Here is a 26,887-nt window from a genome sequence, read left to right as displayed (position 1 = left end):
AGATTACAAACACAGAACACTGCATTTCATTAGTCAGGTATCCCGTAAAGCCACACACACACACACAGACGACTAGTTTTCAGATTTTTAACAAATGTTTGGAAGACAATTTGTTTAAGAAAGAAGTTCTTTCCATATTCTGGTTGCGCCAGTTTCTGGTCCTTGGTAAGTGGAACCCCTGTATTAGTTGTCATGCTGATTAATTCAATGCAAATATGGGTATCATTAAAACTAGACGGCTGCAGCAATGCCGTTTCATTTTTTTTTAAATACAAGTTTAATAACACTAAATTCAGAAGAAGCCCAGCATATAGTACTGCTCATTCTGTGCTGCCCTTCTAAACTAAAGCACCCTTACCCTTGCACTGAATGGCAGTGGAGACTTCTATTTTACACTTTGCTGTAAACGGATGAGCACAAACTCCATGCAAGGATTTCAGCATGCCTAAGGTTTCCATATTTGATTTTCTTATTTACTTTATGCAGAGAGGTTCTCATTCTGTACTTATGATTTCATTGTCTAAATGAAATTTAAAACCAAGCCCTGTGATTTCTAAAACGCTTTCCCCGTGTTCTAAAAGTTAGTCCCAATTTACTATAGCAAATAAAGGGCCCTGTTTACTAAGCTGCACTGTAGAATTTTTAGCGCTCGCTACTGCTACAGACAACCATATATTCTTGTAGCATTAACACGCACTAAAAACACTAGCGCACCTTTGTAAACAGGGCCCAAAGATATTAGATGACAAACATTAACTGGTTTAATTTTTTTCTGCTCCCTCTCTTCTAAAAATCTCCGAAAGGGATATGGCAAATATAAACAGCAGACGGGTATCATCAGCTGTCAGAACTTTTCTGAAAGGTACACACATACACACACCACAGCAACATGATTAATCACACAGACATTTTCTGTACTTTTCAAAAAGGATTAATTTAATACTGGAAAAATACCCCAGTACATTTCTAAAATATTGCTTAAAGAGTTCTAGTATGATGTTGAGGGGAGCATGGGTATGGAAAATCTCTCAAGTACTCTGAGGAATTAAAAAAAAAAAAAAAAAAAGGTTTTCAAAACTTTTTCTAGAAATAAATGTGGACTGCAAACACAAAATGAAAAACAAATGGATACTGCTGGACTACAGTTAAAGCAATGTCTGTACCTGACACATTACATCACTAAAATCTGTTTATATATATCATAATGCCCTCTTTTAAACTGAATACTGTCTCTTTTTTTTTTTTTTGCAAATACACCATTTAATTTCTAGCTTCCTTGGCATGTGGATTCTTCTCGGTTACATTGTTAGTTTTAAAACTTTTGTGCCATGCTTAATGGTCACAATTTTATCTTCATACCAACTACAACAATATTCCAGATCACCAATTTTCACGTGTCCTCCTTTCTGGCATTTAGCAGCAGAGTTCGTTCGTCGTCTGTATTGTCAATATTCTGCAAACGAGATCTGTGAAATAGTAAGAGGAAAAAATAAATTTGTGGCAGATAAGAAAGAAAGAAAGAAAGAAAGAAAATGTGTTTGAATTAGTGTAAATGAAGTTTGTGTCAAAACAATTTCCTCAAATAGCACACAATATATTTACAACGGATTATATCTCCACATCTGTCTAGAAGCTCTACAAAAATGAACAGAAGAAGCTGTGATTCTGAGATTGCAGAAAACAAAACAAGTTTTCCTACACTAGCCATTTATAAAGCCCATGTCACACTCACAGGGTGGTCAGATATCATTCTTCTATCCTCTGCCTCAGATCCTGTGAATACCTACTGGTATAAATGTGTGCACTGAAAGGCTTCTATACAGCATTTCCTATGTCAGGCTTAATTAATAGTTTAGGCTCTTATTTATGTGGAAGCAGAAAAATGACCAGTGTCTTACCTCCTTGCCTGCATGGTCTCCACAATATAGAATGCACAAACCATCAGTCCCTAGAAGAGAATATCTCGAGTTACTATTGGAAACATCTCATTTAGATCATGTATTCTCCCACAGGAATATCACATTAGTCCTAGTGACTGACTTACAATGATTAGTACGAACAGTCCTTGTATGGCTGCAGCCCACTCAAACTGAAGCTTCTCATTTAAGAATCCACCAAGTGTAGGCCCAACAAATGATCTAAAAAAGAATAAGAAAAAGGGCAAGTGAAAAAAAATTATTTTCTCTCTCTACACACACACAAGAATGAGAGGACATAGGATGAAAAGGTTATAGGCTCAGGAGTAATTTAAGGAAATACTTTTTTACAGAAAGAGTGGTGGATGCATGGAATAGCCTCCTGGTGGAGATGGTGGATAGAAAGTCTGTCTGAATTCAAGAAAGCATGGGACAGACGTATGGTACCTTAAGGAGAGGAGGAGATAGTGGATGCTGTCGATGGGAAGACTGGATGGGCCATTTGGCCTTTATCTGCTGTCATATTTCTATGTTTCCATATGTTCTCACGTTAACTCTTATCCAGGTAGCATGTGCTAATCATAGTGCACTAGCTAGGTAACTCAAGACCTTCCCCACTAAAGTTGTTATCACAATATTTAATTTATATTAAAGATTCAGGGGGTTGTTTACTAAAGCTTTGCTCGAGTTATCTGCAGCAGGACCCATAGGAATAAAATGGGCCCTGCTGCAGATAACGCGAGCTAAGCTTTAGTAAACAGGGAGGTTAGGCTTTTTGGAATCCATGGAAAATTTTATATTTGAACCGGTCACTTTTTTGTTCACAGACTTTGTAGAAACTGATATGATTATGAGTGGACTACATCGTTTTGTTTGTTTTTTAGTTTATCTTTTTGGGACAGTGCTTAGCTTTATAGTACCTCCACTCAGCTTAGTGCTGATTGGCAGTTGCTCACCTCATGCATAAGTAAGGCCTGTGATGTCACAAATTGTATATTCATAAGTGGATATGTCACATCATTTGCCAATAAACGGTGTATTTTTTTCGAGGACGGTTTGCCACTTTTACTGGAGATGCACTTTTTGCCTTTATATTGCAGTTTGCACTGCTCGGGTAAGGCTACCCCTCAACTACGCTAGAGGGTGCTATTGTGTAATCGATTTTTATGCAAAAATTCTCAATATGATTCTTAATAGTACTCATATTTTGCTGGCAATTTGGGCGGGTTGTTCATTTTGAGTGTGCTTGGATACCCTGACCACCAGGTTAATCGCTAAGTGGTTTGTGGCACTATTTTAAGATCTGTTAGTTCATCTTATTATGCGGTGTAGGTGTCATAAGCTAGATTCTATATACGGCGCCTGAAAATTCCCACAGAAAAATATATTTCCTCCAAGGCAGGAGGCACTCTTTTTACAGAGTGTTTACTTAATGTATATGCCAAGCCCACCTCTTTCGATAAATTAAATAAAACCAATTTTACAGAGTTTACAAGAATAAGACTACCAAGTACGTACCCAACAGACCACATTGCACCGAAGAGTCCAGATATTAGACCCAAGGTACTCAAACCTTCTTCAAATCCATTTTTGCTGTTAATGCACGTCAACAAAATTCATTGTTCAAAAAAAAAAAAAAAAAAAAAAAAAGCACAGTTAAAAGCTTCTACCTCAAATACACTAATGAAATGAAGTGACAGTTGTAGTTTTTAAAATATGGAATCATCATACAGAAATGACACTCAAAAGATGGTATAGAATATACAGTACAAGGGCAAATAATATTTTTACAATATGAAGAACCTTGTGATCTTTGGCAAATTGCTTAACCTCCACTGCCACAGGTACAAACTCAGAGGCCCTTTTACTACAGGGCATTAAGCTCCAACACATGCTTGGCACAGGAAATAAATAACTGACTTGTTGCTGTATGTTTCCTTGTTTGCATGCGCTAAATCATGCATTAGTTATTTTTTAAAACATGTTTTGAAGGGGGTGAGCCATGGGTGTAGAAGCGTTCTGCGCACACCAACTGGCTTACAAGGAGTTTAAAACAGGAGCCCTTACTGCCTCCTAAGGGCTTGTGTGTTAACCTTTCACAGGCACTATATCCTAACACAAACATTAATGCCTGACCTGAAATTCAAAAAAATAGAAAATGCCTTTAAAAAGTGCCATGTTAAATCTAGGCTTAGTGCGTGCTAAAATCCCGCATTAATTCCAGATTTCAGAACACTTTGGTAAAAGGGTCCCAGAGATCATAAACCCTCCAGAACAGGAAAATGTCTAGTGTACCTGAATCGAATTTTCTGCGAGCTAAAGCCAAAATAGTTTCTTTTCCCTCATTTACCCCTGTTTACAAAGGCACGCTACCGGCTGCAGCAATGCCAACACAGCCCATTTAAAGTGAATGGGCTGTGTCGGCATTGCCGCACAGCTTTGTAACAGGGGTGTTACTGTTAAGAGTTGCACGAGGACAGAAATCTTTTTTTTTATATATATTTTATTTATGCTTTTCAACAAATTACATTCATATTAATATAAATGCAGGATTAAAGATATTATTACAAACAGAGATAAATCTCTCCATTATTAGGATTAATAAACAGGAAACAAAAACATATACATATTGACCACCATAATTTGGAGGAACAAGATATAGGAAAACAAAACCTTAAGGAAAAACAAGGAAAAGAAAATACATTTCCTTCTTACAATCACTCAGAGAGATGAGTATTAGACATCCACAAAATGGTACAACCAGCATGCCATTGGGGCCATTCAGGGCTGGACAGTTCCCTTTTCCTTTGCAATTATAAATTCAGCCATTTTTTGGGGGTCGAGAAAAACATAAGTAACATTACTAATTATTACCAGGCATCTACATGGATACTTCAAGGTATAAGTCCCTCCTAAGGCGAGAGTCCTCGGTTTAAGAGCCAAAAACTCTCGCCTTCTCCGTTGCGTATCTCTAGTAAGATCCGGGTAAATCTGAATTTTACCCCCCAAAAAACTGGCTTGCATATTCTTGAAATATAAGCGGAATATATTATTCCTGTCAACTTCAAAAGCAAAAGTAACTAATAAAGTCAATCTTTGTGTAATTGTCTCAAGAGAGTCTTCTAGAAAAGCTGTTACATTCAATTCAGGTAAGCGTTCTGGTTTAGAAGATTTCCCAAATATATATTGAGTCTTAACAACAAGAGGGAAACTTTCTTTAGGAATTTTTAGGATTTCTTCAAAATATTTCTTAAGCATATCTATAGGTGGTATTAAAGGTGCTTTAGGAAAATTAAGAAATCTCAGGTTGTTCTTCCTGGTCTGATTATCAAGATACTCAACTCTTTTTACTAGAGTTTCTTTATCTTTAATTATTAAACTCGTAAGATTTTGTAAAGATTTTAATTCCCCATCCATATTTTCAATGTTCTCCTTATTTTTTTGAGCTTGAGAGGCTGTCAGGGTTTGCATAGATTTAGCTGATAAATCTTCTCTTAGAATATCAATTACCTGGATCAGGTTCTTGTTCATGCTCTGCATGACATCCCAGAGATTCTCTAAAGTTATCACTGCTGGTTTAACTACTCCCCGAACTTCTCCGGATACGTCCCTCGAAGCCTTAGCAGAGGTGGGGTTTCCCCCATCTTTCACGATGGGAGTCGCTTCTAAGGGCACATTTGCAGCGGGACCTCCTGACACAGCTTGGGAGCTAGGCACTTCGGTCCGCTCTTCTAGCTGTTCTCCGACTGCAAAAGAAGTTCCGGGTCGAGGAGGGGCAGTGAATGAAGGCGAACTCAGCGAGACGCCTTCCATGCTGTAGTTCGACGAAGAAACATCGAGACTGACCATCGTGGGCGTCTGCAACTCCAGTCTCTGAATTCCACAATTCTCAAGCGTCTGTTGGCGGGGAGTGGAATTAACGGGACCAGAGGAGGTTGGTTTCACCGCTTTCCCCTTTCTTTTCCCCATGATGTTATCGGGTAGAAAGTTCACTACAGCGCCAACTTTAGCAGAGATCGGGAGCTCAGAGATCCACTTCCTCTCTGACCGCCATCTTGTTCCCCTCTTCCGAGGACAGAAATCTTACCCATCCCCGCACGTCCTTACTGGAATCTTACCCATCCCCACAAGAATTTAACCAGTCACAATCCGTCCCCGCAAGAATTTAACCCATCCCTGCAAGACCCATTCTGGTCAGCTCTCTCAGTCTCTCTCTGGATTTGAGCCACAGAACTGCAGGCAAGGAAGGAACGGAAGTTGGTATTTGGAACACTCTGGTGCACACATGCAAGATTTGCCTCTGATTCACTGGCACTGTGTGCTGAGAGGTCGCCCAATGCACGCGCCAGTAGGTCAGGTGACCTTTGATGCTGAGGTCTGTGCATCAGCCCAGGAGCAAAGAGGATTAATAGAAACATAGTAAGTGATGGCAAATAAAGACCTGAGCGGTCCATTCAGTCTGCCCAATAGTCACACTCATGATCTATTCATGATTAAATCAATGAGTGTGATATTATATACTTGACTATGTTCTTTCTTTGGTGTTTCTGGGACATAGACCATAGAAGTCTATCTGGCCCTATCATTATGTTCCAACTGCTGGAGCTGCCATTGAAGCCCACTCCAGTTAATTTGTCTTATTTGTGGGACACAGACCGTAAAAGTCAGTCCAGCACTGCCCTCATGTTCCAGACACGAGTTGCTGTCTATGCTCTTTCCAGTCCACCCTAAACCAGATTGCCATATATTAGACACAGACCATACAAGTCTGCCTGGTATCGGCCCTAGTTATTCATAGCCAGAGTTGCCATTTAAGCGTCACTCAACATATCCACACACATGCAGCCATTTAAGTTTAGGTTTTTTATAACTTCCATTTTCTAATTAGAGATCCTCTGTGTTATCCCACACCTTTTTGAATTCCGTCATCATTTGTGTCTCTACCACTTCCTTAATGGAAGACTGTCCGCATTTGTGCTGTTAAAGCAAGGAGGAAGAGGAGACAGCACTCAAAGAACTTGGTACATGAGAGGCTGGCGCAGGTGTAGCTTACACTTCCATGGGAACCCCGCAGGAATTGTTTCCATCCTCACAGGAACCCCACAGAAACTGCTTCCATCCCCACGGGAACCCCGCAGAACTGCTTCCATCCCTGCAGGAACCCCGCGGGTTCCGCGGGATTCTTGCAAACCCCATTCCCATGTAGGTCTCTTACTGTGTTAAAGATCATTTGTTTGTAAAAAGAGTGTAGAACAGATCAATATCTTAACAATAAAACAAAATAGACAACATTACTTACTAAGTACATTCGAGCATTTCTGGGAAGATTGGGATTGAAGACAACCCAAGGCACAATCCATTCAAGACCAGAATTAACACAAACAACCACAGCTGACTGTAAAATCAAAATCACAGAAATGCTTTTAAGTACAAGAACATGGGAAGGAACATTCTCAGAAGTCATTTATGCATGTAAACTGGCCGTCTTAAAATCCCCCTTCCTCAATATTTATTCAAACCTGCTTATCTACCCTTCTATAACATACAAACAATATACAACAAAATAAAACCATACCACAATAAAGTAATAGTAGCCCTCTACTGGGACCCATCAAAAGCACATAAAACAGTCAAGTCTTGCCTAGCTCCTGAAAATGTAGATAACTCTTCTCTGCCTGAATTCCACTGGCAGCTGCACTCTACACACAGATTAGGACAAAAGTATAAAAAGATTAAATATGCTGGTATTGTAAGCTTGGTCAATTTTACAATGTCTGTTCAGAATGGAGTCTGGAGTTGGTAATGGAAGAGAAGGGTACAGTGAGGGTAACTTACCTCATGAAAGGAGCTCCCAGGGAAGGGTGCAGGGACAGGTAAGAGAACATACAAGTGCATTCATTCTGCAGCTCCTTAGTAAGTCAATAACAGGAGTTTTAAGTGCATATGGAAACTGATACACAACCAATAAGTGACTTGAGGAGAGGGGTTCCATCCCTTTAATTTTAGTTGCCCTTCTCTGCACTTTTATTTTATTCCACTATATCTTTCTGAGATGCAGCAACCAGAACTGCACACAATATTCAAGGTGCAGTCAAACCACACGGGCGTTACAATGTTGATATTCTTTGTTTTGCTCTTTTCTTTTCCTAATAATTCCTAACATTCTGTTTGCTTTTTTTGGCTGCTATCGCATACTGAGCAAAGATTTCAATGTATTGACCATGACGATACCTAGATCTTTTTCCTGGTAGTGACGCCTAATGTGGAACCTATGGAATTCATTACCAAGAGCCATAAAAACAACGCATGACTTGGCAGCCTTCCGGAAAGTACTAAAGACCAACTTGTTTAAGGATACCTATCATAAGGACCCTTCTCAAATGAACTGACATCAAATCTTTTACTAGAACAAGTTAATACTGAACTCTTTGTATTGGTTTCTTTATCATACTGTCATTATACTACTACTACTACTATTTAGCATTTCTATAGCGCTACAAGGCGTACGCAGCGCTGCACAAACATAGAAGAAAGACAGTCCCTGCTCAAAGAGCTTACAATCTAATAGACATTATACACTACCCTTGTTCTTAAATAATTGAAACGAATTGTATATCTATTTTCTTCTAAATGGTATTATATTTTCTGTTCTTGAAACTCAACAACATTCTGCAATTCTCAGTCTGGAAATGGTGATCACCATTACAGCATATTGTATCCCACAAAATGTAGCTAATAATAATAACCTAGCAACACGGAGGAAGAGGCTGTGATGTGGAGGGCGCGATGTGCAGAAACGTCACTTTGACTCGCCCCCTGTTGCCACCCCAAATATTTCTGTCTGGAGACGCCATTGCCCACTTCTTTTTCTACAACTACGGCAGACGTCCGTACTCTGACCTCACTGCCGTTCCACTGACTGGATCCTACTCCCAGTCTCTGTTGCTAATTATCCTGGAAACAGGCATGGTGGGAATTGGAGAACTGCAGATTGAGGCATCCTTCTACCTCCTGGATATGAATGCCTAGTTTGAAAATGCCTTAATCTAGCCTCACCATTAAAACAGATATTAACTGGTAGTACTCATAGCAACCAATAAAAAAGCAGTACAAGTCAGTCAAAAAGCTTCACAGTAGAAATAAAGAAAATGAAATATCCACATTATACGCATACTTAAATGGCTATAGTTCCAAAGTTCTTCTGTTTACAATTGTGTCAACTATAATAGTATAAGAACTTCCAATTTTCAAACACTTCTAGTATCACCCCAACATTTTATTTTATTATTACAAGTTAAAAAAGGACCTCAGAAAATGCTACATGATAATGTTGCCATGTCATAATGTGGCCTTTTTTATATCATGAGCTAAACTTCAATCACTGATCCAAGATCCAAAAAACATATTGAATCACCCTTTAAAGTTTTGATCTTCTATTTTTCATTTTTTTATTCTTTAATATTTTCATTGAAATCATCATTTCTTCCTTACTGACATTAACTTCAACGATGCATCAACATGACACTTATCTTTAAGAAGATACCAACAGGCGACCATTTCGCCTGACCAGCTTCATTGGAGAATCTTCCATCATATTTGCAGGAACAACTTCACGCTGTCATTACATAGTTAATGCTTCTCTCTTCTCACATTCACATCTCTAAGTCTGATGCCATCACATTTGTTGGCTGTAATACCGCAGACACACCCAGGGATCTAGATTCAAGGCAGTCACCACATCATTTGGGATGGTGACTCCCAGGTTGTCCCTCCCTCCTATTATAGGTCCTTTCTTTACCTATAATTAAAAAAATTATTGGGAGATATTGGAAGTGTTTGAAAATTGGAAGTTCTTATACTATTATAATATCCACATTATTGCCAGGAAATTATTTTTAGTGTATGTGCTACTCCTGGGGGAATTCTGTGCAAATTTTTTAAAATTCTGCCCACAATTTAAAAATTCAGCATTATTGTTAATGTTTTGGCACAGAATTTCCCCTATCATAAGGCCTGAAATTCCCTCAAGCTCCGGCCTCCACAGTTCCATCTCTCACTACAAATGCAGTTCTCTCTCCTAACTTCCAGCAAGACCTCTAATTCTACCCCTTGTATTCTCTAGGATGAAATACCCCTAACACTCATTCTACCTTCCCTACAACTCCACCTTTCATTCTCTCCCCCACCCTTCCCAAGACAATCCTCAAGCCTAATTCCCCCACCCTCTCATGCCACATTCTCAGCTATGTCCCCACCCACCCTCCCCATGGCACAGTCATCTCTCTGCCCCCCTTCCTCCCTCCCTATGGCACACTCGGCTTGCTCTGTCTGCTCCTACTCCCCCCCACCTCCTCAAGACACTCACCTTGCTCTATTCCCCCCCCCCCCCCGTGTTTATATGCCAAGGAGGTTTAATGACAGGAGATGGCATGAGCTTATCTGGCCCATTATTTGGGCTGAAGCCAGAGGGTGGAGTTTGCTGCCATACTGAGTAGTCCAAAACAATAGCAAACTTGTGAGATGTATATTGTTTAACTAAAACCTCCTTGGTTTTGAATTCTCTCTGTTAGGAGGGGGGGATGTAAGGGGAGTTTGAGAAGTCTGTGAAGGGGTGAGGGTTATATTCAAAATATTTGTCAGTACTTCAGAGCTTGCTGTGTTATTTTCAGTGCTGTATTGTGGATTTCAGTGCTGCGCTATATGCCTTTATTCTTGCTTATGATGACAATAAAAGATATTTCTATATAAAAACAATAGCAAACGCTTATGACTTATGTGTTAATGCAGTCCATTCGTTTTCTGACATTTTGTTCTTATGATGGCTTATACTGTGCCAAAACTGAAAATTCTCTCTCCTCTTTCTGGATGATAATAAAAGGAGCTCATTGTGAACACTATCCACCCTGAAAGGTTGTTTCTGTTTTTCTACATGAGGAATTGTGATATTGCATAAATGGTGTGCGTTCATGCTCCTAGTTATGCATCCAAAGGTTATATAATCCTTTCAAGAAAGCCAGTTAATTGCTTAACTTCTTAGCAAAACAATCACAAAGGCATGGTATGGTTGCGTTTTACTAGAGTCCAGCTAAGGAACAGCTTATTTTGAGTTAGTCTTCAATGGATCAAACTTGCTTTCCTTGTGCCATCACCAAGCAGTTGGATAAAGGTGGAGGATAAAAGATTTTTTTTTTTTTTACATTTATATCCCATATTATCCCAAGCAAACTCTGATTCAATGTGGCTTACATTTGAAAATACGACATCATCATGGGAGCAAGTTGATGGATATGTCTGAAACATTTAATAAAGTTCAGATTAGCATATATACCCAACTGGGCATTTAAAAGTCTGTCCTTTAATGATACCGCATGTTCAGAAATCATAGCCATAAGTATAGATAGTTATTATTACCACAAGCACACACCAGAACAGGCATAAATACACACATTGCAAAAACAAACAACTTCAACAGAGTACATCCAAAAATTACTTTTTTTTTAAATTTCCTCTTTTCTATCTTCCAAAATTCTAGACAGATGATGTACAGATCTGTAGGACCCAAAGCAGTTGAAAACAAATAAAGTCAGAAAACACATGTGGCCTAGTGGTTAGGGTGGTGGACTTTGGTCCTGGGGAACTGAGGAACTGAGTTCAATTCCCACTTCAGGCACAGGCAGCTCCTTGTGACTCTGGGCAAGTCACTTAACCCTCCATTGCCCCAGGTACAAATAAGTACCTGTATACAACATGTAAGCCGCATTGAGCCTGCCATGAGTGGGAAAGCACGGGGTACAAATGTAACCATAATTAAATATATATATATATATATATATATATATATATATATATATATATATATATATATATATAATTGTTCAAACACCCTTAGGTTTCGCCTTTGGGTTTAACTGGAGGCACCTCAGCCACTCAGGTTTTCAGTATATCCACAATGAATATTCATAAGATAGATCTGCATGCAGTGGAGGTAGTGAAAGCAAAACTTTCTCCTAAGTATTCATAAAAAGATGCATTACAGTTAGATTTAGAGTTGTATATTGTTGTTCTAGTATATATTTTACTCATACAATTTCCTGAGATAGGTCTTTTCTGAACTGGAGGTAGTTTGTGATGTTTCTTTCGTATTTATTTAACTTATTACATTTGTATCCCACATACTCCCACATAGCAGTAGGCTCAATGTGGCTTACAGGTTCCGGACGGGAGAGTACCAACTCTGGGAATATATACAGAGTAGAAAATAGAGTAACAGTAGGTGCAAGGAAGCTGATAAGGTTCCGAAAAAGAGAATACAACTCTGGGACAAATATATAGTAGCATATAGAGAAAAGTAATCCCAATGTGGAAGGGGTATTGTTCATTTCTTAGACTGAAAGATGTGATGCATTGTTCATGAAGTAGTTCGGGTCTGCTGGGTAGGCTTTCCGGAACAGGTGAATCTTGAGGTCTTTTCAAAATTTTAGATGGGTGTTCACAGTTCTAATGTTTCTAGGTAAAGTGTTCCAGAACTGGGTGCAAATGTAGGAAAAGCTGGATGCATATGTTGATTTGTATTTTAGTAATGCAGGTTTAGAAACATTCTTGATGATTCGATGAGGTTAAGTCGATAAGTTCGGTCATGTAGGTTGGGGCCAGACCATGGATTATTTTGTGGACCAGAGTGCAAATTTTGAAGGCTATTCGTTCCTTGATTGGTAGCCAGTGCAGTATTTCACGTAGGGGTTTAGCACTTTCGAATCTTGTCTTTCCGAAAATGAGTCTAGCTGCCGTGTTCTGTGCGGTCTGGAATTTCCTTAAGATCTGTTCTTTCCATCCCGCATATATGGTGTTACAGTAGTCAACATGTGATAGTCCCATTGTTTGAATTATGTTACAGAAAGTTTCCCTTGGGAAGAATTGTTTGATCCGTTTGAGTTTCCACATTGCATGGAACATTTTCTTCGTGGTGGCAAAGGCTTGGCTCCAGGGTTAGGTTGGTGTCAACAGTAATTCCAAGGATCTTCAGTTTGCCCGATATTGGGAGAGTATGTTCCGGGGTTTTTATAGATGAAGGGAGGTTTATTTTGTGGTGAGAATAGAGAATAAGGCACTGAGTTTTTTCCTTGTTGAGTTTGAGTTTGAATGCTGATGCCCAGGCATCCATTAAGCTTAAACTAGTCTTTATTGCAACAGTGATTTCTGTTTGATTAGAGTTGAACGGTGTGTAAATGGTGACATCATCTGCATACAGAAAAGGATTAAGATTATGCTTGTATAGGGCATGAGCAAGGGGGATCATCATCAGATTAAATAATATGGGTGAGAGAGGTGAACCCTGGGGTACCCCGCAATCGGTACTCCATGATGGTGATATGTTTGAGTTTGCTTTTACTTGATGAGATCTCGTGGTTAGGAAACCCTTGATAAATGGATCAAGTATATTCACCTCCTATACCTATCTTGTCGAGTATTCTTAATAGTATATAGTGGTCAACCATATCGAATGCACTTGACAAGTTGAATTGCAAGAGGAGTATGTTTTTACCTAATGTGATTTCCTTTTTGAACTTGGCTAGAAGAGTTACCAGGATGGTTTCCGTACTGTGGAGAGATCTGAAGCCCGACTGTGAATCATGAAGGATTGAGAAATTGTTGATATATTCAGTAAGTTGTTTAGCTACAATGCTTTCCATCAGTTTGGTTGTAAGTGGGATGGATGCCACAGGTCGGTAGTTGGTGATATCATTAGTTTTCTTTTTGGTGTCTTTTGGTAATGGTGTGAGTAGTATATTACCTTTGTCTTTGGGGAATATGCCATGCTGGAACAAGAAATTGAGGTGGGAGGTAAGTTCAGTGATGAATTGAGTGGGGGGGGGGGGGGGGGGGTTCATTAGATAATTGGGACAGGTGTCCAATTGAAGTAGGCTGTAGAGATCTTATTGGTTGCTAGTGCTATTGTTTCTTGTGTGATCTGGGCGAAATTTGTCCAAGTTCGGTTGGCTGGGTATTCTTCTGAGTGTGGGTCTAGCTCATTAAGGAAGGTATCAAGGTTGGTGTAGTCCTGCGACATATTTTTGCGTAGATCGACAATTTTGCCTTTGAAGTAGTTAGCAAGATTGTCTGCTGTTGGAATTCCTGATTTTGTTGAGGACACTGGTTTTGTGTCTAGTAATTTATCCAATAGCTTGTATAACTTTTTCATGTCTTTGTAGTCAGAACCTAGTTATTCATTATAGTAGTTCTGTTTGGATTTTTTTATTTCATATTTGTATTTTCTATGTGATTCTTTCCAAGTGTTTAGATTTTGATCGTTTTTGTTTTTTCTCCAGGCTCATTCGAGTTGTCCGGTTCTAGATTTTAATTGTTTCACATTTTCGTTGAACCATGGGGTCCTATGACTATGGGAATCGAGTTCCACCATTTTGATCCTAGGCAGCTAAAGCTCGTTCGAGTTGTCTGGATCTAGATTTTAATTGTTTCACATTTTCGTTGAACCATGGGGTCCTATGACTATGGGAATCGAGTTCCACCATTTTGATCCTAGGCAGCTAAAGCTCGTTCGAGTTGTCTGGTTCTAGATTTTAATTGTTTCACATTTTCGTTGAACCTGGGGGTCCTATGACTATGGGAATAGAGTTCCACCATTTTGATCCTAGGCAGCTAAATCCTGCCATGTAAGTGGACTTGTATAGTACGTTTGTGCAGTTGAAGTAGTAGGTAACCTCTGGTTCCTAGGTTTGCATTTCTTGGTGATAGTTTGATCATGTCTACCATGTAATCTGGTGACATGCCAAACAGTATTTTGAAGATGATTCACCAAGAAATGCAAATGCTGGTTTTGAAAAACAGTCTGGCCTTGATCGGGAGCTAATCTAGCATTATGAGTAGTGGGGTTGCTCACATTTCAACTTTTTGAATATCAATGTTGCTGCTGTGTTTTGGATGGTCTGCAATGACCATAGCAGGCAGCCAACAGATTTATTTTCAACTGAAAATAAAGGGTATGATACATACCTGTAGCAGTTGTTCTCCGAGGACAGCAGGCTGATTGTTCTCACGACTGGGTGACGTCCGCGGCAGCCCCCACCAACCGGAAAAAAGGCTTCGCGGGACGGTCGGGACGCAGGGCACGCCCACCGCGCATGCGCGGCCGTCTTCCCGCCCGTGCGCGACCGCTCCCGCCAGTTGAATAACTAGCAAAAGATGAAACACACAACTCCAAAGGGGAGGAGGGAGGGTAGGTGAGAACAATCAGCCTGCTGTCCTCGGAGAACAACTGCTACAGGTATGTATCATACCCTTTCTCCGAGGACAAGCAGGCTGCTTGTTCTCACGACTGGGGTATCCCTAGCTCTCAGGCTCACTCAAAACAAGAACCCAGGTCAATTGAACCCCGCAACGGCGAGGGTACAACAGAAATTGACCTACGAAGAACAACTAACTGAGAGTGCAGCCTGACCAGAATAAATTCGGGTCCTGGAGGGTGGAGTTGGATTTACACCCCAAACAGATTCTGCAGCACCGACTGCCCGAACCGACTGTCGCGTCAGGTATCCTGCTGGAGGCAGTAATGTGATGTGAATGTGTGGACAGATGACCACGTCGCAGCCTTGCAAATCTCTTCAATAGTGGCTGACTTCAAGTGGGCCACTGACGCTGCCATGGCTCTAACACTATGAGCCGTGACATGACCCTCAAGAGCCAGCCCAGCCTGGGCGTAAGTGAAGGAAATGCAATCTGCTAGCCAATTGGAGATGGTGCGTTTCCCGACAGCGACCCCTAGCCTGTTAGGGTCGAAAGAAACAAACAATTGGGCGGACTGTCTGTGGGGCTGTGTCCGCTCCAAGTAGAAGGCCAATGCTCTCTTGCAGTCCAATGTGTGCAACTGACGTTCAGCAGGGCGGGTATGCGGCCTGGGGAAGAATGTTGGCAAGACAATTGACTGGTTAAGATGGAACTCCGACACCACCTTCGGCAGGAACTTTGGGTGGGTGCGGAGCACTACTCTGTTGTGATGAAATTTGGTATATGGAGCATGAGCTACTAGGGCTTGAAGCTCACTGACCCTACGAGCTGAAGTAACTGCCACCAAGAAAATGACCTTCCAGGTCAAGTACTTCAGATGGCAGGTATTCAGTGGCTCAAAAGGAGGTTTCATCAGCTGGGTGAGGACGACGTTGAGATCCCATGACACAGTAGGAGGCTTGATAGGGGGCTTTGACAAAAGCAAGCCTCTCATGAATCGAACGACTAAAGGCTCTGCAGAGATGGCTTTACCTTCCACACGATAATGGTAAGCACTAATCGCACTAAGGTGATTCCTTACTGAGTTGGTCTTAAGGCCAGACTCTGATAAGTGCAGAAGGTATTCAAGCGGGTTCTGTGCAGGGCAAGAACGAGGTTCTAGGGCCTTGCTCTCACACCACACGACAAACCTCCTCCACTTGAAAAAGTAACTCTTTTTAGTGGAATCCTTCCTAGAGGCAAGTAAGACCCGGGAGACACCCTTAGACAGACCCAACGCAGTGAAGTCTACGCCCTCAACATCCAGGCCGTGAGAGCCAGAGACTGAAGGTTGGGGTGCAGCAACGCTCCGTCGTTCTGCGAAATGAGAGTCGGAAAACACTCCAATCTCCACGGTTCTTCTGAGGACAACTCCAGAAGAAGAGGGAACCAGATCTGACGGGGCCAAAAGGGCGCTATCAGAATCATGGTGCCGCGGTCTTGCTTGAGCTTCAGTAAGGTCTTCCCCACCAAAGGTATGGGAGGATAAGCATACAGGAGGCCGGTCCCCCAATGAAGGAGAAAGGCATCTGACGCTAGCCTGCCGTGTGCCTGAAGTCTGGAACAGAACAGAGGCAGCTTGTGGTTGGTCTGAGAGGCGAAAAGGTCCACCGAGGGGGTGCCCCACGCTCGGAAGATCTTGCGTACCACTCTGGCATGGAGCGACCACTCGTGCGGTTGCATGACTCTGCTCAGTCTGTCGGCCAGACTGTTGTTTACGCCTGCCAGGTACGTGGCTTGGAGAAGCATGCCGAACCGACACGCCCAACGCCACATCCCGACGGCCTCCTGGCACAGGGGGCGAGATCCGGTGCCCCCCTGCTTGTTGACGTAATACATTGCAACCTGATTGTCTGTCCGAATTTGGATAATTTGGCAGGACAGCCGATCTCTGAAAGCCTTCAGTGCGTTCCAGATCGCTCGGAGCTCCAGGAGGTTGATCTGCAGATCCTTTTCCTGGAGGGACCACAGACCCTGGGTGTGAAGCCCATCGACATGGGCTCCCCACCCCAGGCGAGATGCATCCGTCGTCAGCACTTTCGCGGGCTGCGGAATTTGGAATGGACGTCCCAGGGTCAAATTGGTCCGTATGGTCCACCAGAGCAGTGAAGTGCGGCAACTGGTGGAGAGGCGGATGACATCTTCTAGATTCCCGGTGGCTTGGAACCACTGGGAAGCTAGGGTCCATTGAGCAGATCTCATGTGAAGACGAGCCATGGGAGTCACATGAACTGTGGAGGCCATATGACCCAGAAGTCTCAACATCTGCCGAGCTGTGATCTGCTGGGACGCTCTGGTCTGCGAAGCCAGGGCCAAGAGGTTGGTGGCCCTCGCTTCGGGAAGGTAGGCCTGAGCCGTCTGGGAATTCAGCAGCGCTCCTATGAATTCCAGAGATTGAGTTGGCTGGAGATGGGACTTTGGGTAATTTATCACAAACCCCAGCAGCTCCAGAAGTTGAATAGTGCACTGCATGGACCGGAGGGCTCCTGCCTCCGAGGTGTTCTTGACCAGCCAATCGTCGAGATATGGGAACACGTGCACTCCCAGCTTGCGTAGGTAGGCCGCTACCACCACGAGACACTTTGTAAACACTCGTGGGGCAGAGGCGAGCCCAAAGGGCAGCACACAATACTGAAAGTGGCGTGCGCCCAGGCGGAATCTGAGATACTGTCTGTGAGCTGGCAGTATCGGTATGTGAGTATATGCGTCCTTTAAATCCAGGGAACATAGCCAATCGTTTTTCTGAATCATTGGCAGAAGGGTGCCCAAGGAAAGCATCCTGAACTTTTCTTTGACCAGGAATTTGTTCAGGCCTCTCAGGTCTAGGATGGGACGCATCCCCCCTGTTTTCTTTTCCACAAGGAAGTACCTGGAATAGAATCCCCGCCCTTCCTGCCTGGGTGGTACGGGCTCGACCGCATTGGCGCTGAGAAGGGCGGAGAGTTCCTCTGCAAGTACCTGCTTGTGATGGGAGCTGAAAGACTGAGCTCCCGGAGGACAATTTGGAGGCAGGGAGGCCAAATTCAGGGCGTATCCGCACCGCACTAGTTGGAGAACCCACTGGTCGGAGGTTATGAGAGGCCACCTTTGGTGAAAAAATTTTAACCTCCCTCCGACCAGCAGATCGTCCGGTACGGACACTTGTAGGGCGGCTATGTTCCCATGGATCCAGTCAAAAGCCCGTCCCCGGCTTTTGCTGTGGAGGCGCAGGGGGCTGCTTAGGCGCACGCTGTTGACGAGAACGAGCGCGCTGGGGCTGTCCCTGTGCCTGACGAGGCCTTCGGGCCGGCTGGTTGTACCTACGCTTCGCAAAAGAATAGGGTGCAGCCTGCCGGGCCCGGGAAAAACGTCCACCTGTGGAGGTGGATGCTGAAGGCGCCCGGTGGGAGAGCTTGTCGAGAGCGGTTTCCCGCTGATGCAGTTGGTCCACCATCTGCTCGACCTTCTCACCGAAAATATTATCCCCCCGGCAAGGGACGTCAGCCAGTCTCTGCTGGGTGCGGTTGTCCAGGTCAGAGGCGCGCAGCCATGAGAGCCTGCGCATCACTATACCTTGGGCCGCAGCACGAGATGCCACGTCACAGGTGTCAAAAATACCCCTGGACAGGAACTTTCTGCACGCCTTCAGCTGCCTGACCACCTCCTGATAAGGCCTGGACTGCTCCGGCGGGAGCTTCTCGACCAGGTCCGCCAGTTGTTGCACATAGGTCCGCATGTGAATGCTCATATAGAGCAGGTATGATTGGATGCGGGTCACGAGCATGGAGGATTGGTAGGCCTTCCTCCCAAACGAGTCCAGAGTGCGAGACTCCCGCCCCGGGGGCGCCGAGGCGGTATCCCTCGAACTCCGTACCCTCTTGAGAGCAGAATCCACGACCGCTGAATCATGGGGCAATTGGGGCCGCATGAGCTCTGGGTCAGAGTGGATCCTGTACTGGGACTCTGCTTTCTTGGGAATGGTGGGGTTAGTTAACGGTCTCACCCAGTTCCGGAGCAGCGTCTCCTTCAGGACATTGTGCAGCGGCACCGTGGAGGATTCTCTAGGTGGTGATGGATAGTCGAGGACCTCGAGCATCTCGGCCCTCGGCTCTTCCACAGAGACCACGGGGAAGGGAATGCTAATAGACATATCCCGCACAAAGGAGGCAAAGGAGAGACTCTCAGGAGGTGAGAGCTTCCTCTCCGGTGAAGGCGTGGGGTCCGAGGGAAGGCCTGTAGACTCCTCTGAGGAGAAATATCTCGGGTCCTCCTCTTCCCCCCACGAGTCCTCATCCTCGGTATCGGACATTAGCTCATGTAGCTGAGTCCGGTACCGGGCCCGGCTCGACGTCGAGGCACCGAGGTCTCGGTGTCGTCGAGCGGTGGACTCCCGCGCCGGCGGGGACGGAGCTCCCTCCATCGACGTCGACGGGGACTCCACCTGCGTGGCGGTCGAGACCGGCACCGCAAGCGGCGGCGGTGTCGACAGCCCCGGCGCCGGGCTAGAGCTCGCCGGCGCCACAGTCATCGGCGCCGGGGGCGCAAGCACCCCCGGCGCCGGCACCGCCTGGCGCATCAGCCCTTCCAGGATCCCCGGAAGGATGGCTCTGAGGCACTCGTCCAGGCCCGCTGCCGGGAAAGGCGGTGGGGCCGGCAAGGGTGTCGGTGCCGGAAGCTGCTGGGGGCCAGGAGACGGCACCGAGGTGCCGGAACCCCGACGCGTCGGTACCTCCACAACCGACGGAGACCTCTCCTCACGATGATGACGCTTCGGCGTCGCCTCCTCTTCGGGATGCACCGAAGGCGACCGGTGACGACGCTTCTTATCCTTCTTCCGATGCACGTCACCGGCGCCGGAGGGCATGGAGGAGGAGGAGGTCGATCCCCCTCGGTCTCGAGGTACCGGGTCAGACAGGGTTCGGTCCCGTGGGCCACGAGCTGAGGGCGTGACCGGGGCCGACTGCCCACGCGGCCTCTCACCCCCACTCTCACCGGAGGACCGGCGGGCGACGGGACCTGTTCTCCTGGGGTCGCTGCCATCGGTGCCGATGTCTCTGGCATCGATACCGGTACCGAAGGGCCGGGCGTCGATACCGATGCCGTCGAGGTCGACGTCGAGGGGCCGGCGCAAGTTCCAAAAAGACGGTCCCGCAGAACTTGCCTCGCAACCTGAGTCCGTTTCCGGAGACCGAGACACAAAGAACACGACTTGAGATTGTGCTCCGGCCCGAGGCACTGGAGGCACCAAGCGTGGGTGTCGGTCTGCGAGATCGGCCGGCCGCAGCGACCACACTTTTTAAATCCACTCGGGACCTTTGAGGACATCGACGGAAAAATCGCGTCGGCGAAGTCAAAATCGTCAATGGTGGCTAAAATCACACCACGAAAAAAGAAAACGACCGTGCGGCCACTAGGCCGCCACGCAGCGTCCCCGCTGGAAGCGAGGGAAAAGAAGGGGAGCGCGTGCTCCACACGCGCAGGGTCTCTCTTTTCTTTTTTTTTTTTTTTTTGAAGAGAGAAAAAAAGGAAATAAATTTAAATTAACGAAGCGCGATCCGCGTATACGCGATCGCAAGAATCCGGCGGCTGAAGTAGAGAGAGCGGCAAAGCACGACTCTCTCCAGGCGCGGAAAAAAAGGAACTGGCGGGAGCGGTCGCGCACGGGCGGGAAGACGGCCGCGCATGCGCGGTGGGCGTGCCCTGCGTCCCGACCGTCCCGCGAAGCCTTTTTTCCGGTTGGTGGGGGCTGCCGCGGACGTCACCCAGTCGTGAGAACAAGCAGCCTGCTTGTCCTCGGAGAATTAACTTTATATGAACTTGGTGGCTAATAGTGTGCTGCTTGCATTTACATCCAGACTAAGAAGAAATAAATATATACAACAGAACTGGTATATTTAGATCAGCTCTGGATTGCTACATGAAGGTAGCTCTTCTCTCATTATACAATACCTCTTTTAAACAGTAGTAATAAAAAATAAAGTTAATTTTTATAATATACCACTGCATTCTACAAAACAAAAGATGTATATTCCCACATACCATCTTTCTCTTTTGATCTATGTACAGGACAAAAAAAAAAAAGTATCTTAAATGCTCCCAGGTTTCAACCTAATTAACGTTTAAAAAACCCCTTTGTAGTTAAAAATAAAAACTGTGATTGTTGAGCCACTGATTCTCATAACATGATGTCTGTTTTGGTGGCCCATACTAGGTGAAAAAAAATCTCAGAACCAATACAATGCCAGCCCCTCGAAATGACACACAGATTATGATTTAGAACAAATCACTACTCTAACCGATAAAAGGTTATTCCAGTGTGATACTTCCTCCGTATACATTTGTATACTGCACAAGTCAGCATGTTTCTAACTATAACTGAGATAAAATAACAATGAACAATGACAACGTGGATGCAGCAGCTGATAGTTTGTTTTAGAAGTACCAAGAAGATGGGGGGGGGGGGGGGGGGGGGGGGGAATCTGCTTCAGCCTTGTAACGTTGTGCCGGCTCCTGTCTTATTATACCTCCTTGGTATGTGCTGTAAGAACTGGTACATATGCATGTAATTTAGAATAAATGTTTCTCCCATCCCTACTACATAACTACAATACCGACATATCCCTCAAAAGTTTAAAAGGAAACACTCCCCCCCCCTCCCCAAGTGCTTAATGTATATGCCAAGCCCACCTCTTTCCACAGAAGAGATAATATAGTAACATACATAGCAGATGATGGCAGATAAAGACCTGTATGGTCCATCCAGTCTGCCCAATAAGAAACTCATTACATATGGTATGAAGTGATACATCATATGCATACCTGATCTTGATTTCTCCTTGCCATTTTTAGGGCATAGCCCATAGAAGTCTGCCAGGCACTGGCCTTGTTCTAAAATTTCTGAAGTTGTTCTCAAAGCCCCTCAATAGCTCCACTCCAACCCATCCAAATCTATTCAGTATTGATCAGGGCACAGACTGTAGAAGTCTACCTAGCACCGGCTTTGCTACCTAATCTCTGCTAAGCTTCTTTGGATCCTATCCTTCTAAACAGGATCCATGCATTTTTGAATTCTATTACCGTTTTCATCTCTACCATCTCCCGCGGGAGGAAATTCCAGGTATCTACCACCCTCTGATTTTTCAGTGTTTACAAGAATAAAAACTACCAAGTATGTACCCAACAAACCATATTGCACAGAGTCCAGGCATTAGAACCAGAGTATTCAAACTGGCACACTCAGCCGGCACCAGCGGTTCTCTTCCCCTCTCCCACAGAGAAAGAGTGGCAAGAGGAAAAGGAAGAGGAGAAGGAGGTGGTGAAATGCTATACATTGGGTCACTTCCTCTTTCTCTGCTTGCTTAGACCCATCTATGTGAACCACAGGGCTCTATGGAGGCCTGTGCAGCTCACATATACAGTTGGGTCTAAAGCGGCATAGGAGGAGGAAGTGACCCAATGTGCAGTGGCTCGCTTCCTCCTCCTCCTCCTGGTGCAATCTCTGTGGGGGAGGGGGAGAACACAGCCGATGCCAGGAGCTTTGCAGAAATCTACAAAGCAAGTACAGAATTCTGCGCAAATTCTGCAGTGATGTTATGCAGGAATCCCCCAGGATACCTCTGTTGTGTGTTCTGTGTGTGCTCTGCATGTGTTGTGTGTGAGGGGGGGAGGCCTAGCAGGGGATGGAGGACAGTGTGCGGGATGGGGGGTAAGTAGGGGCAGTTTGTGGCATGGTAGTACAGTTGTTGGAGAGGGGGAGATTTTGGCGGTGTGGATAATTTGCAGGGTAGTGGGGCAGTTGTGAAGGGATAGGTTTTTAGGGGTAGGAACAGTCTGTGTGGTGAGTAGTATTCTGGGGTGGGGGAAGTTTGGGATTGAGAGATTAACAAACAGGAAAAGAAAGTTTGTAAGGAGGAATTCTTTAACTGCTATGTTTCATTGTATATTAGTTTCTATGCTACAGAAGAAAGGACTTCCTTCTCCCACAGAAATGAACTGGACCACTTTTTAGAGGGCTGATTTCTACAAACTCCAATCTGATCTGGTCCATTATCAAACTCAATGTGCCTTTTTAACCAGGGTTTCCCCATTCTTATCCTATTCCCTTCAATTTTTGCAGTGTTTCCAGTGTCGGTTGGGTTCAAAAGAATAAAAAGTCTCTGAAAATAATCATAATACCTTTTGATATGAAAGATAGGGGCAGGTCCGAGGAGGAAAAAACATATAGCTGTTCCCAGATTCCCAATGACCAGCAACCATTTTCTGAGGTTCTATTAAAACCAGAGTAAAATAATAGAGATTTATTATTCTTATAACAAATATTGTAAGAAACAAGGTCAGGGACCAACCCCCCCCCCCCCCCAAAAAAAAAAAAATCTCTGAAACCCTCAATATATTAAACTATTTTTCTAGTGTTTGTCATCAATATAATTTGCTACTCTTTGCAATGCAGATATATAAAAATGTGTCAAAATTCAGAGAGTCAAATGTGCACTAAAATTGCTCATATTAAATATGCCACCTGTTTTTTTTTTGTTTTTTTTTCTTCACTATATGCTGTTATATGTTTTTATAAATATTATGTTGCTTTAAAATCAATAAATAAAGTTAAAAAAATATATGCCACCTGAATGGCACTAAGTTGTGTAAGTTGCTTAAGACAAGAATTATTGTACATCAAAAAGATTAATACAGGAATTATTGCATGCTGTTAAACTGCAATGTTAAACAGGCAACATAGAGTGTGAAAAGGGTGAGGACTGTACTTTACAGTTAACACACAATAACAGCTTCCACATTAATGATACTGAATACAGCACAGTTATCACTATGATTAACTGTAGCTAACTGCACTGTGTGTTATCTACAGTGCAGTTAATGCATGGAAGCTACTTTTTCTCCACGTTAACAGCACAGCAAAATGATGGCAATGCTCCCAGTGTAGATGTTTTGATTACCATGCATTAATTTTGGCAATTATCACATACAGTAACTGCCAGACCTTGGTGCATCTTAGTAGAGGAGGCTCACATCAAACAAACTTTTGCAAATCATTGTTGAACATTCACAGCCCCTTTTACAAAGGCGCGCTAGCATTTTTAGCGTGTACGTTAAATATGTGTGTGCTAAATGATAGACACGCCCAGATATTTGAATGTGTGCTGCCTTCTGAGCTCTTCACCTGCTTCAAGTCCTTTGCTCCTTTGTACATTGGGAGAGCAAGTTTCCAGCACTCAGAACAAGGAGAAAGCGGCCTCTGTAAAGCAGATACTATATATCTGACAGTGCTGGGGCATATATCTGGTTTACGGACAACTGACTGCTCCCAGTTAAGAAAGCAATGTATATATGAAGCCAACAGATGTGGAAATATCTTGAATGTATTTGAAGACTCCTGTAATATTACAGTGTTCCATTAAAGTTGAGTCTGCATGTCATATAGAAAGAGGAGAGGAGCCCCCATCATCCTAACGAAGGTAGCGAAGTGAAATCATAGTGGGACAGGCCTCAGAAGAAGTGCAGAAAAAGATACAAGAACCCTAGCCGCTAATCAAATGTAGCACATCTCCCCAACCGAATCGGAAAGCAGGCCAGACAAAGAAAACACTATACTGCCAAGGGTGGACAAAGTGCCAAATCAGAGGATAGGATCCTTACTCCTTACGGGACAGGTCTCTACCAAGGTCATAGAGGAAACGAAAGGGAAGACCTGAGAATAGAAGATCTGACACTTGCAGGATTGTCCAAGTTGCAATTGGAGCCTACGACCTTGGACCCATGAGCAAAGTCCACGATTGACTGTCCTTGAACCATATCAATACTCCAACATACACTCACACACTAATTTTCACAGAGGAAGATTTGGGCGGGATATTGGCGCCGGAAATGGTATTTGAAGCTGACGAGTCGGAGAAACTTAATGAATTCTCTGTAAACCTGGAGGATGTAATGGGGCAGTTCTACAAACTGAAGAGTAGCAAATCTCCTGGACCGGATAGTAATTATCCCAGAGTACTGATAGAACTGAAAAATGAACTTGCGGAGCTATTGTTAGTAATACGTAATTTATCCTTAAAATTGAGCGTGGTATCGGAAGATTGGAGGGTGGCCAATGTAATGCCGATTTTTTAAAAAAGGTTCCAGAGGAGATCCAGGAAATTATAAACCGGTGAGTCTGACGTCGGTGCCGGGCAAAATGGTAGAGACTATTATTAAGAACAAAATTACAGAGCATATTGAAAAGGTAAAATTATGTATAATCATACCTGATAATTTTCTTTCCATTAATCATAGCTGATCAATCCATAGACTGGTGGGTTGTGTCCATCTACCAGCAGGTGGAGATAGAGAGCAAACTTTTGCCTCCCTATATGTGGTCATGTGCTGCCGGAAACTCCTCAGTATGTCGATATCAAAGCTCCATCCGCAGGACTCAGCACTTAGAGAATTACACCCACGAAGGGACACTCTGCCCAGCTCACCACCGCCGAAACGGGGGAGGGGAATTAACCCAGCTCATCCCCACACAAGTGGGGGAGGGGAATCCGTCCAGCTCATCCCCGCGGAGCGGGGGAGGGACACCACACCCGCCGATGCGGGGGGATCTGGCTTATCCTGCAACCGCAACCGCGGGAGGAGCTGACTGACCCTAACACCGCCGAAGCGGGAGGGGTACAAAGCTGCCCTACAGCCGCACGAAGCGGGAGGGAGTGCCGGCAGAATTTTAAGTCTCAATCCAGCCCCGTAAAACGGAGGGGAGAGGAATGCAGCAGCTCACTGTAACACAAACTCGTCTTAACTCTTGAAGAATCCAAGTGAAAAAACTTGAACACGAAGTCTTTCTGAAGAAACTGAAGACTAAACTTGAACCTGAAATGCAACCAGAATAAAAACAGTACAGATATCTGGGAGGGGCTATGGATTGATCAGCTATGATTAATGGAAAGAAAATTATCAGGTATGATTATACATAATTTTACCTTCCATATCATCAAGCTGATCAATCCATAGACTGGTGGGATGTACCGAAGCAGTACTCACCCAGGGCGGGACATTGAAATCCCTGACCTCAACACTGAAGCTCCAAACCGGGCCTCCGCCCGTGCAGCCACAGTCAAACGGTAATGCTTGGAGAATGTATGAGCCGAAGCCCAAGTTGCCGCCTTGCATAGCTCTTCCAAGGAGACGGATCCGGCCTCTGCCATCGAGGCCGCCTGAGCTCTAGTGGAGTGAGCCTTCAGCTGGATAGGCGGCACCTTCCCCGCGGCCACATAAGCCGCTGCAATGGCTTCCTTGACCCATCTTGCCACTGTAGGCTTAGCAGCCTGCAGACCCTTACGAGGACCTGCAAACAGGACAAACAGATGATCCGATTTCCGGAAATCATTGGTCACTTCCAAGTATCTGATGATGACTCGTCTCACATCCAGATATTTAAGAGCAGAGTACTCCTCTGGGTAGTCCTCCCTACGAAAGGAAGGGAGACAGAGCTGCTGATTCACATGGAAGCGAGAAACAATCTTGGGCAGGAAGGAAGGCACTGTGCGAATAGTCACTCCTGCCTCAGTGAACTGCAGAAAAGGCTCTCGACATGAGAGCGCCTGGAGCTCGGAAACTCTTCTGGCTGAAGTGATAGCCACCAAAAAGACTGCTTTCAACGTCAGGTCTTTCAGAGATGCCCTCGACAAGGGTTCAAAAGGCGGCTTCTGCAATGC

The 26,887-nt window shown here is 44.4% G+C and overlaps 1 protein-coding gene across 1 annotated transcript in view; it reads right to left on the bottom strand.

Moving 5' to 3' along the window:
- Window positions 1–388: 388 nt before the first annotated feature.
- Window positions 389–26,887, bottom strand: part of SLC18B1 (solute carrier family 18 member B1) — a 75,451-nt gene continuing 48,952 nt past the window's right edge. The window contains exons 9-14 of the mRNA XM_030198467.1: window positions 23,352–23,443; window positions 7,216–7,311; window positions 3,435–3,509; window positions 2,045–2,138; window positions 1,899–1,948; window positions 389–1,466 (exon numbers count right to left, since the gene is read on the bottom strand). Coding sequence (XP_030054327.1) covers window positions 1,391–1,466; window positions 1,899–1,948; window positions 2,045–2,138; window positions 3,435–3,509; window positions 7,216–7,311; window positions 23,352–23,443 — 483 coding nt within the window. The 3' untranslated portion in view covers window positions 389–1,390. The remainder of the gene's footprint in view (window positions 1,467–1,898; window positions 1,949–2,044; window positions 2,139–3,434; window positions 3,510–7,215; window positions 7,312–23,351; window positions 23,444–26,887) is intronic.

Source organism: Microcaecilia unicolor, chromosome 3, assembly GCF_901765095.1.
Source record: "Microcaecilia unicolor chromosome 3, aMicUni1.1, whole genome shotgun sequence".
Classification (NCBI taxonomy): domain Eukaryota; kingdom Metazoa; phylum Chordata; class Amphibia; order Gymnophiona; family Siphonopidae; genus Microcaecilia; species Microcaecilia unicolor.
This window is presented reverse-complemented; position numbering and strand designations above follow the sequence as displayed.